This window comes from Tenrec ecaudatus, chromosome 4 (genome assembly GCF_050624435.1).
Source record: "Tenrec ecaudatus isolate mTenEca1 chromosome 4, mTenEca1.hap1, whole genome shotgun sequence".
In the NCBI taxonomy this organism is placed as follows: domain Eukaryota; kingdom Metazoa; phylum Chordata; class Mammalia; order Afrosoricida; family Tenrecidae; genus Tenrec; species Tenrec ecaudatus.
In genome coordinates, this window is record NC_134533.1 from 102,538,757 (window position 1) to 102,555,451 (window position 16,695).

Genomic DNA, 16,695 nt, shown 5'->3' on the forward strand with positions numbered 1-16,695 from the left:
AGGAGGGCTAGGCTGGGAGGGAAGGCTAGCGGAGGGAGGCAGCCCGTCCTCCCGGAGAGCCTGCAAGGATGCGGCAGGGGGCCGGGGGCCTGGGGAGGCACTAACCCCGGAGCCCCGATCTTGGTTTGTGGACCGGGTCCGCAGACCAATTTTCTCTTTCTTGTTTTTTTGCCAAGTGCCGCTGAGAAAGAAGCAAAAGCGCCCAGAAAGCAGAGAAAGGGGGGCTCGGAGGGTGTCCAGCCTGGGAGTCGGTCCCCAGGCGAACCGGGACGAAGCCCGGAGGGAGCCTGTGCGCGCAAGGCAGGGAGAAGCCAAATCCCAGGTGCGGACTGGCCCGGGCTCCGGTGAGCCCCCGCGGGGGTCGGCGGGGAGGGGGGGGGGCGCGGGGGCGCGTTTGGGGCGGCGGAGGGGGCCATCCACGGGTGCGAGCAAGCGAGCGAGCAAGCCGAGCGGGAAGCGCGTGCGGCGGCAGCAGGGTGGTGTGTGTGCGGGCGGGCGGGCGAGGGGCGAGTGGCCGCGGGAGCCAGCGAGGGAGCGAGGCGCAGACAGAGCGCATGTCTAGCCCCGGGAGCAGCCAGCCGACGCTCCCCCTCCATCTTCTGCATGTGTAACGCTGGCAGCCGGACCGATGGAGACTGCGGGAAAAATCTGGCAGCTCGCGATGGATTGCTAAGTGGGGAGCGGGCATCATCCTAAACCACCCACACCTCTTTCTTTTTTCTTCTTTCTTTCTTTTTCTTTTTTTTGGGGTGGTGGTGGTGGTGTTATTTTGGATGTTAGCGCCCTGGTCGTCGATGCCTCGCTGAGCAGCCTTCAGCAAGAGTGCGAGCGGCAGAGAGAGTGCGCGCCAGGGAGAGGAGAAAAGAAGATGAGGATTATTTGCAGACAGCTTGTCTTGTTGTTTTCCGGATTTTGGGCACTCGCCATGGGAGCCTTTCCGAGCAGCGTGCAAATAGGTAAGTTCTGCGCCCGCAAAGCGGGGAGGGAGGGCTTGTGGCTAGCCAAAGCCCACGACCCCAAAGTGAGTTAAGGGAGTTGCTGACAGCAGTTCCCGGAAACCCGCCGCTCTGTGCCGCGGGTCTCGGAGCCTCTCGCGCTCCGGCTGCCGCGGGAAGAACCTGCCTCAGGGGCAGCTTCCATGGCAGTGCCCACAAGACGGCTGCCCTTCCTGCCTGGGCCCGCCGCCCCTTCCCATTTCTGCTCAAGTCGCTTAAGTGGGAGAAGTTGGGGAGGGGAGTTAGCGTTGGGATTTTATTTTATTTCATATCTATTTCTTTCCAATCCTCTCTGGCGGGCGGGAAGGATCTATAGTTTGTGAGTGGGTTTAAAAAAAAAACTCACTTCTCCATCTGGCCGCTTTGTCACTATTAGAGAGAGATACTGTATGGGCGGAAAAAAGAAAAGAAACACGTTTCTACCCGCACCCCCTGCCCCTTTTTGCTACAGGTTAAGTGATTCCAAAGTTAAATTTCCTTTCCTGAAACCTCCTCTGGTCCAGCTTGGTCTTCCTCCTGATGGTTTTCCCCACAGTCTTCCATCTGGACTCTGTTTCCAGGGGACCTCTCCTTGCTCTGCTGTCCTGTCTTTCAATGGGACGCAGCTCCTGGATTTCTTCCAGCCAAGCCCGGCTTCAACGCCGCATCATTTCTAGTGGGCTGTGCACAGAACGGAGCTAATTAAGCTGAGTCCGTGAGCGGCAGGGAAACAAAGTTCAATTCTCTTTACTGATCTCTCTCTTCTAGGCCAGTCACCAGACCTCTTCATTTCTGTATTTTCATGCAAATCTTCTTCTCCTGGCATCTGCATGCCTGTTCTAGAGAAATGCCCTTAGCTGTGGCTGTGGCGCGGTGCTGGGAATCATGGGGAGGGCAGCAGAGAGAAAGGAAAACCCACTCCGTGGTCTCAGAGGTCATTGTGAACATGACAAATTGGGACAGGAAAGAGCTGAGCCGTCTTAAAGACCATAACACTAAGCATGTACCTTCGGGACAAAGAGCAGTCTCCCCAGATGTACGTGTGCTTTATGAGCAGCCGTAGGTCTGGCAGTGCTTGGGGGGGGGGGGGCGTGTAACGTTCAAAAGAGGGAACACTGAACGCGTTTTTCCTGCTGTTTTTAATAGGTGGTCTCTTCATCCGAAACACAGATCAGGAATATACTGCTTTTCGATTAGCGATTTTTCTTCATAACACCAGCCCCAATGCGTCGGAAGCTCCTTTCAATTTGGTACCTCATGTGGACAACATTGAGACAGCCAACAGTTTTGCCGTAACAAATGCCTGTAAGTAAAACAGAATAAGTTATGGATAAATTCGAAGCGAATTGAGAGGAGACAATCAGAGTTCACTTCGTTATGATTGGTGTTGTTTTAATTTTTAAAGGAAGAAACCTAAGATCCCCACAGATGCCTAATGCAGGAACAGATGAGAGTTAAAAACAAGGATTAGACATAGGGCATAACCAAGTGGCCCTTTCCGTTCTGTTATATAGACAATTCAGGTTTATCTGTCCTTTAATAGTCATTGCCCTTCTACTATCTAAATATTAAGTGAATGAAAATATTCCTCAGTGGAGTTTTTTTACACCCTTCCCCCTTTCTTTAATACCTTTGGTTTCTCTTACTGTTTTTCATTTCAGTAAATTTATGTCTTGCTTTCAAAGGAGACACATGCTCTTTTGCACTGTTGAAGGCCACAGAGGGTTTGCTAAAAGTAAGAGAGCCAAGCGGAGCGGTGGGGTGTAGGCTATATATTTGAGTCGGTTGGTTGACGCTGCAGATGATCTGGTGATGTCACTTGAGGCTGCCCTGCTCTTACATTCTGGGTTGTAAATGTCTCTTACTATCACATAATGCATCTATCCTATGGATAGAACCCCATGAATCTTCACTTGGGTGCCCAATCATGTTAGTCTCTGATCCACCTGAATACACAAACCAACCAGATGGATCTATTATCCCACACAATGGAACTAAATGCGTGACCTCACCCAATGCTAAAATAAACACTTGTGTAGTGCTTCCTCTAAGGAATCGTGCAACCTGATGTAAAAATATACATTAATTTAGCACAATCTGAAGCATGACCAGTCAATACAACATTTGTATTGCATTTGTACTGTAGAAGGAAATATAAGGTATCTCCTTAGTCTTGCATGCTAATGTACCACTGCTCAAAATGTATATATTGAGATAATGGCGATAGATTATGTAAGACACTTAGGAGTCCTTTCTTTATAAAATGTGGCACATTTTCATTAGCAGTGGTAAAATGTTCAATCTGAATGGTAGAACATTTGTTTTATGTCCAATTGGGTATAGTTTAAATTTCATTCTTTTTTCTTTGCCAAAGAAAGTGTACTAAAGAGAAAAAAAGTAGAAACCAGAAGCATGGAGTTTGGTGCTTGAAGGGTGTCTGATGGATTTAATTATTTTGAGCAATGTTATACTCTCAGCAGTCTTATGAATTGGAATCCACTGAACAGCAGTGGAGTGTTATTGTTTCTTTTCTTAAATTAATATTTGTAATTCATTAAAATGATGACATGAATACTTCCTTTCAGATTTGATTTCTCTTCTAGGATTTTATCCTAGCACTTGATTTAATAAGGAGTTTAAAGCATTTGATATTTTTTGAAATGACAAAATCATGCCATTTTGCAGGAACACAATAGTTTCTATGAGTACCAATCAAATGATTTGTTGTGGTCAGTTATGTAATCTGTAATGCAATAAAGTAGGAGAGAGATTCTAAACAGAAATACATATAAGTTAGAGGGAGATCTATGGGTAGTAAGTTTTGCAAATCCATTATTTATTCTTACTTTTGTGTTCTATGTTTTCAAATGGGTAACAGTATTTCAAATATTATAAAGTATTCCCTTTAATACATGAATATTGTTTATTTTAATAGTGGTTTTTTTCAGGAACCTCCTCACATTCTGATAACAGAAACAGTGCTAACTTTAAAAATAACCCATGATCTGATATATATATGGGGATGGACTTGGTCAACAGTAAATTACTTTATCATCTGAACTATCACTTGCAATAAATTTCAAAAGATTTTCCGAAATGTAATAGAAATGTGCTTCTGTCTTTATTTTATTTAGTTTATGTTTGAGTTCTAAAGTCGGTGCATTTGTTCACTAGCTGGTAGATAGTACACTATAAAGTACTAATGTTTCCATCCTCGATATAATTTGTTAGCCCAGTTTGGGATACCTCTGGCTGGTGTTGTTTTCTTGGTGGGATGAAAGTAGGTAGAAAATCAAGTGTTGGTGGTGGGGTACCCGTAAACAGCAGCCACTGGTAAGGATCTGGGTACAGAATAAAAGTAGAAAGATTGAAGTGTACACGTCTCTAGCATGCTGATGTGTTATATATTAGGATTGAGAGAATGAACATTTTGTAAAGCTTAAATCATTTTTTAAATTCGAGTATGACACAATGTAAGTTACCTACTATTTTTTCATGATCGTACATCATCGATCTGATGTAGGTAATTTTTAAGTATTTTTAAGTGTTATTTGTAAATGTAAAATGATTTATACTGAAGAAAAGAGAATTAGTTTGTTGCTGGACAAATGTGTATGCTGAATGTCCTTAAAAAAATTTAAGCAAAAATCTGGAAGCAATCAATTTTCAGAGCCAGAGAGTGTTGGTCAGGTGACTGGTGTTTGTTGACTTTACTGACCGCCCGTGACTTTCCTGCCTAAATAAAGGTTAGGCGTAAGCAGGTAAGCAGGAGGGTACAAGGCAACTTCTATACCTCGGTAAAAAAAGAGTAAAAATAGATCTTGAAACTGTATATTCTGGAGAATTAGGATGGAACTCATTTTGCAGAGTGATGTAGAATGGATTTTTTTTTCTATTAGATTAAGCTTAAAGGTATATTATGTGGCTGATTAAGCTTCTTAATTGTAATTTGCCTGTCATGATTTCTGGTAAACCTGCAGGGTCTAGACTGTGTGCTGGGTCCCTGATGCAGGAGATCTCAAATTATGGTATGGATTTTATCCTCAAAGACAAGAATGATAGGTTAAAGACTAAAGAGGTTTGGTTATGTTGCCAGTTCTCCCTCAGAATTAACCTGGAGCGCTAAGACTACTTTAGCAATCTAAGCCATTCTGTGTTTAAAGTTGATACACGATTTACTTCTGAACTTGGCTTCTGAATATAAACTTATTACTCAGTCTAACTTCCATGTTCCTAAGGAAATATAGGATTTTAACAGTTTTCTTTCCCTTTTAGCCATACTTATATAAATAAATATCAGAAATTTTATTTTATTACAATAGCATACAATTTTCTTTCAGATTAAACCAAGATAGCTCTCCTTGCAAACAAATATTAAATTGGATATATTCTTTGAAAATATTTGGAGTAACTAGAAGTAGTAATGTCTTCTTATAATTTTTGAAAATAGTTCATGAATCGAGACTTTTAAAAAATACTTTTATTGAAGACTCTTATATCTCTTATCAAAATCCAAAATTTCATTCAGTGTGTCAAGCACATTTGCACATATGCTGCCATCATCATTTTCATAGCATTCTCTTCCCACTTGAGCCCGATATCAGCTCCCCATTTCTTCTCCCTCCCTACCCTGCTCACCCTTCCTTACAAACCCTTGATACGTTATAGATTATTTTTTCCATATCTTACATTGTCTTCTGTTGCCCCTCCCCCACTTCTCCATTGTTTGTCCCCCTGGGAGGGGATTCTAGGTTGATCCTTGTGATGATTCCCCCTTCTCCCTGCACCCTCTCCTAATCCTCCTGGTATCTCTACTCTCCTTGCTGGCTCTGAGGGGTTTATCTATCTTGGATTCCCTGGGCTTCGGGCTCTTATCTGTAGCAGTGTGCATGCTCTGGTCTAATCCAATTTGTAAGGTAGAATTTGAGATTATTATAGTGGGGTGAAGGAAGCACCAAAGAGCTAGAAGAAAGTTGTGTGTTTCATCGATACTTCCCTATGACCCCTCTGTGAGGGGATGTCCAATTATCTTCAGATGGGCATTGGGTCTCCACTCCAGGTGCCCACCCCCACCCCATTCACCTTAGGTATGGTTTTATTCTGGGTCTTAGATGCCTGATACCTGATCCCATCAACCCCTGGTGATCACAAAGGCTGGTGTGCTTCTTCCATGTGGGCTTTGCTGCTTCTGAGCTAGATGGCCACTTGTTTATCTTCAAGCCTTTAAGACCCCAGATGCTATATCTTTTGATAGCTGGGCACCATCAGCTCTCTTCACCACACTTGATTGGTAAGCCTTTAATTTGGACATCTGAAAAAGTGGAAGGCAAAGGAACAACAAAGAAGACACTAAGGTGTGGAAGAGCCAGGTGTGCTTGAGCCAATGACCATGGTTTACATTGGCTGTAATATTGAGCTTGAAGGAAAGAAGAGATGAGGGAAGCAGCACTATCTCAAAGCACAGAGGATCTTGTAGTCTTTATAGGGAAGCCATGAATGAAAAGGGGCCCCAATGATATATACATAATAACAACATGATCAAGTTCACATTTTACAATGAACATTTTGGTTTCAAGAGAGAGAATCAATTGGAAAGGGATAAAATGAGAAAAAAAAACAGTTAATTGAATCTTGCAGTTATATGCTTTTGAATGATAAAAATGTGATCCAAAGTAGAAGCATTGAAGAGCAAGTGAACCACATCTTTTCAAGAATATTAAGCAGGCAATTTTGCTTTGTGGTTGATTGGATGTTTGTGTAGAAGTGTTGGAAAGGAAAGTGGCTTACAAAGGCTTAGGAAAACAATAGCTAGTGGTGCACCTTCAACTGAGCAAGGGATACAGGAGAAGGCGCATATTAATGGTTAAGCTGAGTGTCATGGAGATATATTGATTTTAAGTTTGATAGGTGCATCGGGATCCCTTGGATTCAATCTGAGTTGAAGACAGTTATTTGATGTTGGTTGGACGATGGGTTAGATGAAGTCACTCGGTCAGCACATGAAGAGTGAAAAGACTGCAGAGGATGAAACCTGGGAAGTGTCAATACAGAAGAGGCAGGATGAGGAGAAACAAAGCAGACTAATGGAAAATGGGTCAGAGAGTTCAGATGAAAATGAGGCAAGAATAATTTCACAGGAGCCAAGAGCTGGGGAGAATGTCAAGTAAATAATGATCAACCTTATCAAAGGCTCAGAGTTTAAAGAATAAATTGCAAGGATAATTGTAATACTTTTAAAATAGGCCTTTCCTTCTTTGTATAGCGTTCTTTGTATTTTTGCCAGGATGGGGTGTGTGTGTGTTGGGGGACAGGGCAATCTTTATTAACCATACATAAATTCCACTAATGCATAATATTTGATGTGTGTTGGCCTAGAATATTCTTATCTTATTAAGAGTAGGGAAAAATAAGGATTGCCATAGATCAGGATTGATTCCTTGGTTTTGTTTTAGGGAGAGCTAGCCTCCTCTGGACTTGTGATCTGAATGTGTGTCCTGGTAATGGACAAATTAACTTTGTACTTGTGAGCATTGGTTTCCGTTTTATATGTGACATGGGGAAATAACATCTATCATATGTAATTTTTATAAATATTAGAAAAATGCCTGGGAAGCATTCAACATATAGTTTGAGCTAAATATGTGATTTATGACATATTCTATGCCATATAAAGCCTTTGTTCTGAGCTACTCATGACATTTAAAGAATTATTTACATTTGTATTTTTAAAAGTTCATTTGTCTGTTCTGAATAAATAGATATAATTGTGCCGATGTCTTATAGGAAGTTCTGTGACCTCTCTTTAGATTATTCATTTTAATTTATATACACAAGTCTACACATGTGTTTGTTAAAATTATTTTCAAGTCTTCAAAACAAAAAACCACTGCCATTGAGTCCATTCTGAATGCTGGTGGTATGGTAGGTCACGGGTTTAGTTGCTAACTGCGAGGCCAGCAGTTTAAAACCACCAGTCGCTCTGTGGAAACCAACTTTCTACACTTGAAAAAAATTACAGTCTCAGAAAAACAGTGGCACACGCCCATTCTGTCCTGTAGGTTGCTATGGTTCTAAGTCCTCAGCAAGGTGTTGTCATCAATTTTGACTCATGGAAACCCTATAAGACAGAGTAGATCTGTCCCTGTGGGTTTCCAAGACAGTCCATCTGTACAGGAGTTGGAAGCCTCGTCTTTCTCCCTTAGAGTGGCGGCTGGCTTCAAATTGCTGACCTCATGGTTAGAAATCCTCTAAGTCCTGAGAGAGGATAGGTCTCTAGGATCCATGGCGGTACCATGAGTTATGTGTTAGGCTGCTAACCACAAGATTGGTGATTTAAATCCCTCAGTAACACAGCAAAACACAAAAACAAAAGCAAGAGCATGCTGGTGTCTGCCTCTGTAAAGATTTACAGCCTCACAAACCTTCTATAGGGTTGCTAATGAGTTGGAATTGATTCAGTGTTGGTGGCGTACAGTTTTATGTACCAGTAAGAAGGGAGGGGAATGGTTCATAGATAAATTAGATGGAGGAATTATCCTAATTATTTGCAAATTGTGCTTGTGTATGTGTTCCAAGAGATAGTCTACAGTTTTCAACAGCTTTTCAGAGAGCTGCACTCAACATTAAAGAAGGTCAAATATCGGAGTCCTAAGCACCAGGCTCCTCATTCTGTAGATTTAGCCTTCTGTTAAATAGAATAGAACTCAGCCCCCTAGGGTTTTCGATGGCTGACTTTTCAGAAGTGTGTTACCAGGCCTTTCTTCCAAGACACATCTGGGTGGATGTGAACCTCTAGTCTTTCAGCTAGTGGTCCAGCCCCCAGTTCATTAGTCATTTGCACATGAATGAGGCAAATGACCAGCATTTTGGAATGCCAGGATTTTATCTTTGTTACCAGAATCCCACCTCTCTCTCCTTTGAAATCCATGTCCACTAGCTTCTTCCTGAATGTAGAGCAGACTTAGTGTGATCTAGCTTGAAAAATCATTGACTCTCTAACTTAAAAACAAGAGCAACAGCAACAACAAAATCACTGTCATAAAGTTGATTCTGACTCCCTGAAGGGCAGAGTTCAACTGTTCCTTAGGGCTTCCAAGACTGCAAATCTTTACAGGAGTAGTCAGCCTCGCCTATGTCCTGCAGAACTGCTGGCAGGTGTAAACTGCTGGCCTCATCTTTTAAACTGTCATGATATTCTTTTATTTCTTAGTGTCAACAGTCTAAATACTCCGCATCAGCATCCTCTATTTATATTACCATTTATCTTTTCCCTCCATATCACCACTCACTCCGGGAACACTGTGTTCATGAAGGTCATCAGTGACTTACAAATTAATAAACCTAATTGTTCCTGACTCATTGTTTTGAGTAGTTGGCAGGAGTTGACATCACTGACACCCTTTCTGAGAATATTAACAATAGCTGTGGCTTTTGTTCTTCTGGGGGAGTGGTTATGTGTTGGGTTGCTAATCTCAAGGTCAGCAGTTCAAAACCACTAACAGCTCCATAGGAAAAAGACTGGGCTTTCTACTCTAGTAAACAGTTAACAGACTCAGAAATTCACAGAGGGGTCGCTTTGAGTCAGCACTGACTCGATGGCAGCGAGTGTGGTTTTGTTTTGTTTTACTCTCTAAAGAGTTAATGTGGGAAACTCACAGGGGCAGTTATACTAGCCCTATAGGGTACATACTTAGGAATTAGTATCAACTCAATGGCAGTGACTTTGGCTTATTGCAAGTTAATTGTAGTGGAGCTGACTAGGAACCAAGCTACTTGATTTTACTTTTTACACAACTCCCAAAAGATACACCTTATTTGTAAAATTTTGAAAATTTACCTAAGACCACGAAGTATCCAGGGCATCAGATTGTTTAATAAATATACAGTTATACAATTTTGCTTGCCACTCTTGATTCTACAATATCTTGGGCATTGCAGTATCTACAAGATGCCCACCACTGGAAATGGCATTATCTAGGCAACTATCAATAAAGATTAAGATGTTTTCCTGAAAAGTATCTTTTTATTTTAACAACTTTCATTTACCATTGCAAATATGAGTAACATTTTATCTTGGACAGCAATTCTTCCCAGTGATGCATAATTCAGTATAGACATTTTGGAATTCTTAATGATGACACCCACATTACTTTGCATTGCCAAATCCATGTCATAAATACCATCATGTGTAAAAATGACTAAGTGACTCTTAACTGTTATGTAAACAGCATTGAATGCTTCATCAGTTTTCCAAGGTACCTTTTTATTTATTTGACTTCAGTATATCCACAGCTATTTGAAACATAGTTTCCCACGTGCTTTACTTTAAGATTTGCTTAACTCTCAGACATTTGATTTCAGCTTTTCTTTGAAATGTTTCCAGATTCCAAATAAACATACTTATGATTGTTTAAAAGACCATCACTCTGTATTAAAATCCTTTTAACTTTAGTAGCCTCTCCATTTGCTTTCATCTTATCACAATATCTCCATTTGCCTTCAACTTAATAATAACCACTTAAAAATTATTTCAAAAACAAAAGGTCAAAATACTTGAGATTTAACACTTCTGTTGAATAGCCTGGATACTTCTCCAGATGCAATGAAAATTGAAAACGTCATAAACTGTAATCAGTGTTTAATTGATTATTTTAGCTGATTAAATGGTTGTTTCAGAATAAACAATTTTTCATCATTAACTTTAGATATATTGCTGTGCTCTTTCCATTTATCATATTTTGCTTTAACACTAGCTTATACTGTGGACATCTCAAATAATAAATCACAGAACACATTTCTGTAAGTCTTTTTAGACATAGCTAGAAAAAGAATATTGTAGACATAAAATTGCATCTCTATATTGGAATACACATAGCTCACTATCCAAACCAAACTCATTTTGCTTAGCTCATGGTGACCCTATAGGACAGAGTAAAGCTGTCTTTGCTTTAGGGTTTCCTGGAGTGTAAAGACTTCTGAGCACCCGGTGGTTTCCAGCCAACAACATTTTCGGTTAGCTGGGTGCTTTCATCATGGTCCTCCTGGGCTCTTTCATGACACTGTACTTATCTCCTTACTGACTCTTGTTATGAGTTAGAGTCCACTGCATGGCAGGGAGTATAGTTTAGAGCAGGGGTGTCAAACTGGCGGCCCACGGGCCGCATGGGGCCCCTGAGGTCATTTTTTGTGGCCCGCGATGCTCTGAAGTAAAATGAAAATAGAAAAATTGTTATGAAGGAAATAGCGCGTAGGTGAGATGGAGGCAATATGTACACACGATTCCCTCGTTAGCCCTTTAACTACTGAAGACAAGTCTACATGTGACCCAGTGCCTTTCGCGGGGACCTGTGGACTTGTCTAAATGTGCTGACTCAGTACTGACGACGTTTGGATGCGATCTGTCTGCCACGCTCAATGTCAGGTCAGGTAAGCAGATCCCACTAGCGAAAAGGTTAAAAAGAGCACTCTGGGTTCTGCTGTTATGAATCACACCTAGCGGCAGCGCTAGTTAACATTTTTAGTGGGAAGCCATTACCATTGTGCATCACCTTTGTCAACTGTCCAACATTTTATGTTTTTCATTAGTTACTTTGTTATATTTTCCAGTCACAACATAAGAGGTAAGTGAAAACTAGTAGGAGGAAAGAGCTGGCAAGTTTCATGTTAAAAAAGAATAATTTTAGTTGTATAAATACATTAAATAAAATAAATGTTTAAATAAAAGCAATTACATAGTGTTTTAATTATCCTAGCCATATTCCTGAATCCTCACTTCAAAATATAAATTTAACAAAATGTGTGAATGTGATGTGGCCCACGTGAATCTCGCCTGCTGCACCCAATGGCCCGCGTTTCAATTGAGTTTGACATCCCTGGTCTAGAGTGTATGCTTATATTCTTTTAATGATTTACATCACTTTTCATAAATACCGGTAAATTATTTTTTCTCTTGTCTGTCTTTGGCTACTATATAGTATCCCATTGTGTGACGTTACTATGATGAATTTGCCCAGCACCCTCTGGGTCCACATTTAAGTCATCTCCCCATTGTCATTGCTACAAACAAAGCAGCAGTAAAGCCCATGTATTTGGCTGAGTACCCTGTAGGACCAGCCCCGAGAGGTGAAATTACTATATCAAATAATGTGCACTATTAACTTTAAGAGATAACACTAAGGTATTCTCAAAATAAGTAAACAACCAACCTATTTACTGAAATTCCTCCCACCAGTCCTGTGGGAATCACATTTTCCCTCTGACCTGCCATTATCAATCTCTTTACTTGTACTGATGGGAGAAAATGGTATCTAATTGCTGTTTTTTTGATTTATCGCGCATTTTTGATTTATCGTGAGGCAGTCTTTTATTATATTTATAAGCCCTCTGTATTTTGTTCTCTGTGAACTCTCTGGACTTTTGTTGTGCCAGTGTTTTCACCCTTGTCTGCAGTAATGTTTTACACCATATAGAAATTAACCCTTTGCCACATCATACTGCAAATTATGTTTCCACTCTGCCTTTGGCTCTCCTTTGGATTTAGAATCCATTTTTTCATAAACACATTTTAAAATTTATGTAAATATGTGAGTCACTTTCTTTTTTGCTCAGGGTTTCATTTTATGCCTATGAAGACATTCCATCCTTAAATCTTTAAGAAATATTGTCCTCCACTTTTGTAGATTAAAAAAAATTAAAGTTCTATATTTATAGCATTAACTCTTCTGGAATATATGTATGCAAACAGTTTTATTGACACATAATCTACATAGCATACAATTTAATAGTTCAAAGGTAAATATTTCCTTATGTGTGTTGGGAATCTGTTTTTTTCCTACACTTCATTTTTAATAAGCTCTTCTTTTACAGGAGTTTTGAGCTACTGCCTTTATGTAAAATTCCCACCCTTTCTCTCTTGTCTGGGTTTGAGTTTGGGCAGAACGTTTGTGTTTTTACTCACCCCTCCTTGTTCCATTTGCTCCTCTCCACACCTGGCGGGTGCAGCCATATCTTAATGGACCCATTGCTAATTTTGTATATTTTGCTTCTTTTGTTACTTCCTAGGTCTTTGCATCTTTTTTGTTGTTGTTTCCTTACACGTTTTAATTTTCTGATTAACACTCACCATCGAGCCAAGTTCTTTTGGTTCTGTGTCTAAAGCATATAACAAATGTGCTTTCTTCAACTCTCTCCAGCCATCCTAGACCAAGTAAACTTTACTCCTTTAATTACTCTCGTCCTCCGATGCTTTACTTCTCTTCCACCTTACCTACTGCAACCAGAGCGAACATATCTAATTTACGAAATGATAAATCAGATCACATAGTTCCTTACTCAAAATTCTCCAGTGGCATTTCAGTCTCTTCGACTGAAATTATCACTCTTGACCATGATCCTGAATGATCTGACACCTGTCCTTCTCTCTGCCTTGCTCTCACTGGGCTCTAGCCCATGCTGTTCACCTTTTGAATACATTAAATTAACACACATCATTTCTTTTCTTCTTTCTATTCCTCTTTATTTGCCATTACCTTTTCTTTTAACTCTCCAGTCTAGTGATTGGGTTGACTAGCTTTTGCTGAAAACTGTCCTCACCTCAGAGACAAGTTCCTGGCTACCCTCTTGAGAGTAATCCCTCTTAATCTAAAACCTGAGTCCCTCAATGTATCTTCGATTCTATAATCATCACTGTATTTACCACCACATGTAATTATTATATCACATCCATTGGTTTACCTGTCAGCTCAATGCCCCACTGGTTGTGGAAACTCCAGTAATTTATGCCAGTGTCTATCCTCTTTTATGATATCACTTCCTAAAAAGTCGGCATCACTCCATCTCTCTGAGTGAGCAGTATGTGATGCCTTTTCACATGACTCATTATTAGGACATCGTTCTGATACCTAATAATTTCCCTGTGTCACCTTAAATAATCTCAAGCAAGGATGTAGAAATAATGAAATATAGACCCAAAACAAATGGTATGTATTTTCTTTGTCTTTACGGATTTTTTCTGTCCAGTCTTTTCGCTAGATTCCATTGACACAGTGAGCACAGTAAGGAAGAACGCAAGTGCTGGGAAGGAGAAGGTGGATTCGTCCGCGCAGTTCGACAGGCGATAGGGCTGTGATCAGTTTAAGTCTGGTAGAAGGGCATGTCTAGGTACTTACACCATTTGGTGTCTGCTGACAAAAGAACTTGAAACTGCTGGCATACTTTCAAACTAGGAGACAGACCGTTTGGGAAGCCCAGGTGAACTAACCAGTAAGCACACTCGGGAGTATACCATCTGCTCAGGCGTCGGCTGCCTCCTCAGCACTTCTCCAAGTTCATGGACCTAGCCTCTTTGGACTGACTGAAACCTTGTGGAAAACAGGGGTCATAATCGAATGAGTAATGCATTCCCTGTCTGATTCCGATTAGTTACATTTCCCAGTCTATACCTGTGCCAGCTACAGTCCACACTCCAGAGGAATTTGATCACTTCTATAACCCTTCATTCCTTCCCCGTCTAAAATGAACCCATCTTTGGTTAGTTACTTATTTTTTAATGACTTAAAATATTTTTCTTATTGAGGCCTATTGGAGATGTAGGGAACCGGTACCTTGACCTAAATATTTATAATCAATGGAAAGAGCTTTATTGGTATTTTTCCTTTTGAAATATGACATGCCTTTCTTCCTTAGTGGACAATTTATGAGTCAGAAGTGGGTGATGATGGGAGGACTCAGATATCAGAAGCAGCTCAGTTTCATATTTACCACTTTGTACAAAACAATCATATTCCTCATTTTGAAAAAAATTCATTGTTTTTAATGTTCTAAAATGTATTTTCAATTTATCCCTTAGTTTTATCTTTTCTAAAATTTTATATGATTATACATACCTCATAAGATGGTATAGTGGTTATACATTGGACTCGTAACCACAAGATCAGCAGTTCTAAACCAATAGCCACTTCATGAGAGAAGGATGGGGTTTTATACCCATAAAGAGTTACAGTCTTGGGAACTTACAGAGGGAAGTTTTACCCTGACCTCTAGTCTCACGGTGAGTCAGCATTGACGCCATGGCAATGAGTTGTTTTTTTACAAGGTTATGTACATCATGTTTTGCAAGAAGTATCCCACTACCACTGCGTTTATTCTGACTCATAAGGACTCAGGGGGTTTTGATGTTATGAAGCTTTACAAAAAATATCAGAATGGTTAGTGGATTTGAACTGCTGACCTTGCATTTAGCAGTCCAGTGTTTACTGGGCAGTGCACCGAAGCTCCTTGAAATATGTACTGTAAACCTCACTCACTGCCATCGAGCTGATTCTGACTCGTAGTGACCCTATAGAACAGGGCAGAACTGCTTCTGGGTGACTGCAACGGTAACTCGAAGGAAGGGGAAAGCCTGTGCTTCTTCCAGCAGAGCTGCCGGCGTGTTCACAGTGCTGACATCGCAGTTATCAGCCCCATTCTTCACCACCAGGGCTCCCTGGGAACAACCTCCCAATAATGTCCCAGTTGATACAGACGCTGGCTTTCTTTCAAATGTATAGTCGTATTTCCTGTGTATTGTGTATGGCTACATATATACATGTATACATGCCCCACTGATATATGTATATGTGTATGTGTATTCATTGAGTGAAAAATCCGTTTTTTCATTTTATTTTCCACAAGTGTTTTGAACTCCATATGTTTGTACATGTGTTTGTGCATGTGTATATATGAATCATCTATCTTCATGACCAAATATATATATATTAGTGTATTTATGTGTAAACCCCACAAACCACACTGTGACTGATCAGAAAGAGAGCGCCAGGCTTTTATTATGGGGTACCTCTGGATGAGTTCACCTTTCCAGTTTTTCAATTAGCAAACACTACGTTGTTTGCACCACTTGTGGGCTACATAAAGAGTCTAGTCCATTAGACTGAATGTCTTTATGGTGAGAGTGATACCTTGACTGTACTTTTACCACAAGGGCTTATCACACCATCACAGTGGCTGGAGTATTAGTGTTTTATATTCAATGCATTTTTGCCAATTGCTTCTGAAAAGAAGGAAATGAGGGAGGAAATAATTCCTTGGTTGGATATCTACAGGACTGACTTTATTTTGCACCATTTGTACACCCAGGTAGGTACATGCACACATACAATTTAAAGAATAGAATCATATGGAAAAGCTCTGGTGTACACTGTGTGTGTCTCATGGCATTTGCGGAAGTGAAATTCAGTCTCCCTCTCTAGTCCAAACACATTACCTTTAATCATGTTTGTGTAATTAAGGTATAAGTTATAGTCGAGAAGTCACAGATTGAGTTTGGTAGTACCCCTAGGAATTGGGAAAGAAACATTCTGCTCTGAGATAATTCACGGCCACCTCTGAGAGCAGGGGAGTTTCTTGTGGCCAATCTGCACCTGATTTGCCCATGTGCACCCGAGTTCCGCAATGCCAGTCCCATGGGAAGTAGGTTGAGAGGATGCTGCGGGTGTGCAGGCCCCACAGGGCGCTCAGTGGCCGGGTGGACCTGTCTTGTCTGAGTAAGGGCCACTTGAACCTTCTGCACTCATGGCTATCACACCAGCCCAAGCATGGCAGTTGGCCAGCCAGATAGCTTGGTGGATGTACTGGGCATGTGTGTGCTGGCCTTGTTCTCAGGTCTTGAATGTGCCAATCCATGCACCACCTGGCTAGAACTGACTACCCTGGCAAAGCCTGTTTC

General features: G+C 40.9%; 1 protein-coding gene across 9 annotated transcripts in view; it reads left to right on the forward strand.

Moving 5' to 3' along the window:
- Window positions 1–786: 786 nt before the first annotated feature.
- GRIA4 (glutamate ionotropic receptor AMPA type subunit 4) overlaps window positions 787–16,695 on the forward strand; it is a 446,712-nt gene continuing 430,803 nt past the window's right edge. For 8 of the 9 annotated variants that reach the window (XM_075548736.1, XM_075548741.1, XM_075548738.1 and 5 more), the window contains exons 1-2: window positions 869–956; window positions 2,121–2,279. In XM_075548736.1, coding sequence (XP_075404851.1) covers window positions 869–956; window positions 2,121–2,279 — 247 coding nt within the window. Of the gene's footprint in view, window positions 957–2,120; window positions 2,280–16,695 lie in introns of all 9 variants that reach the window. The other variant, XM_075548742.1, reaches the window with a different exon arrangement.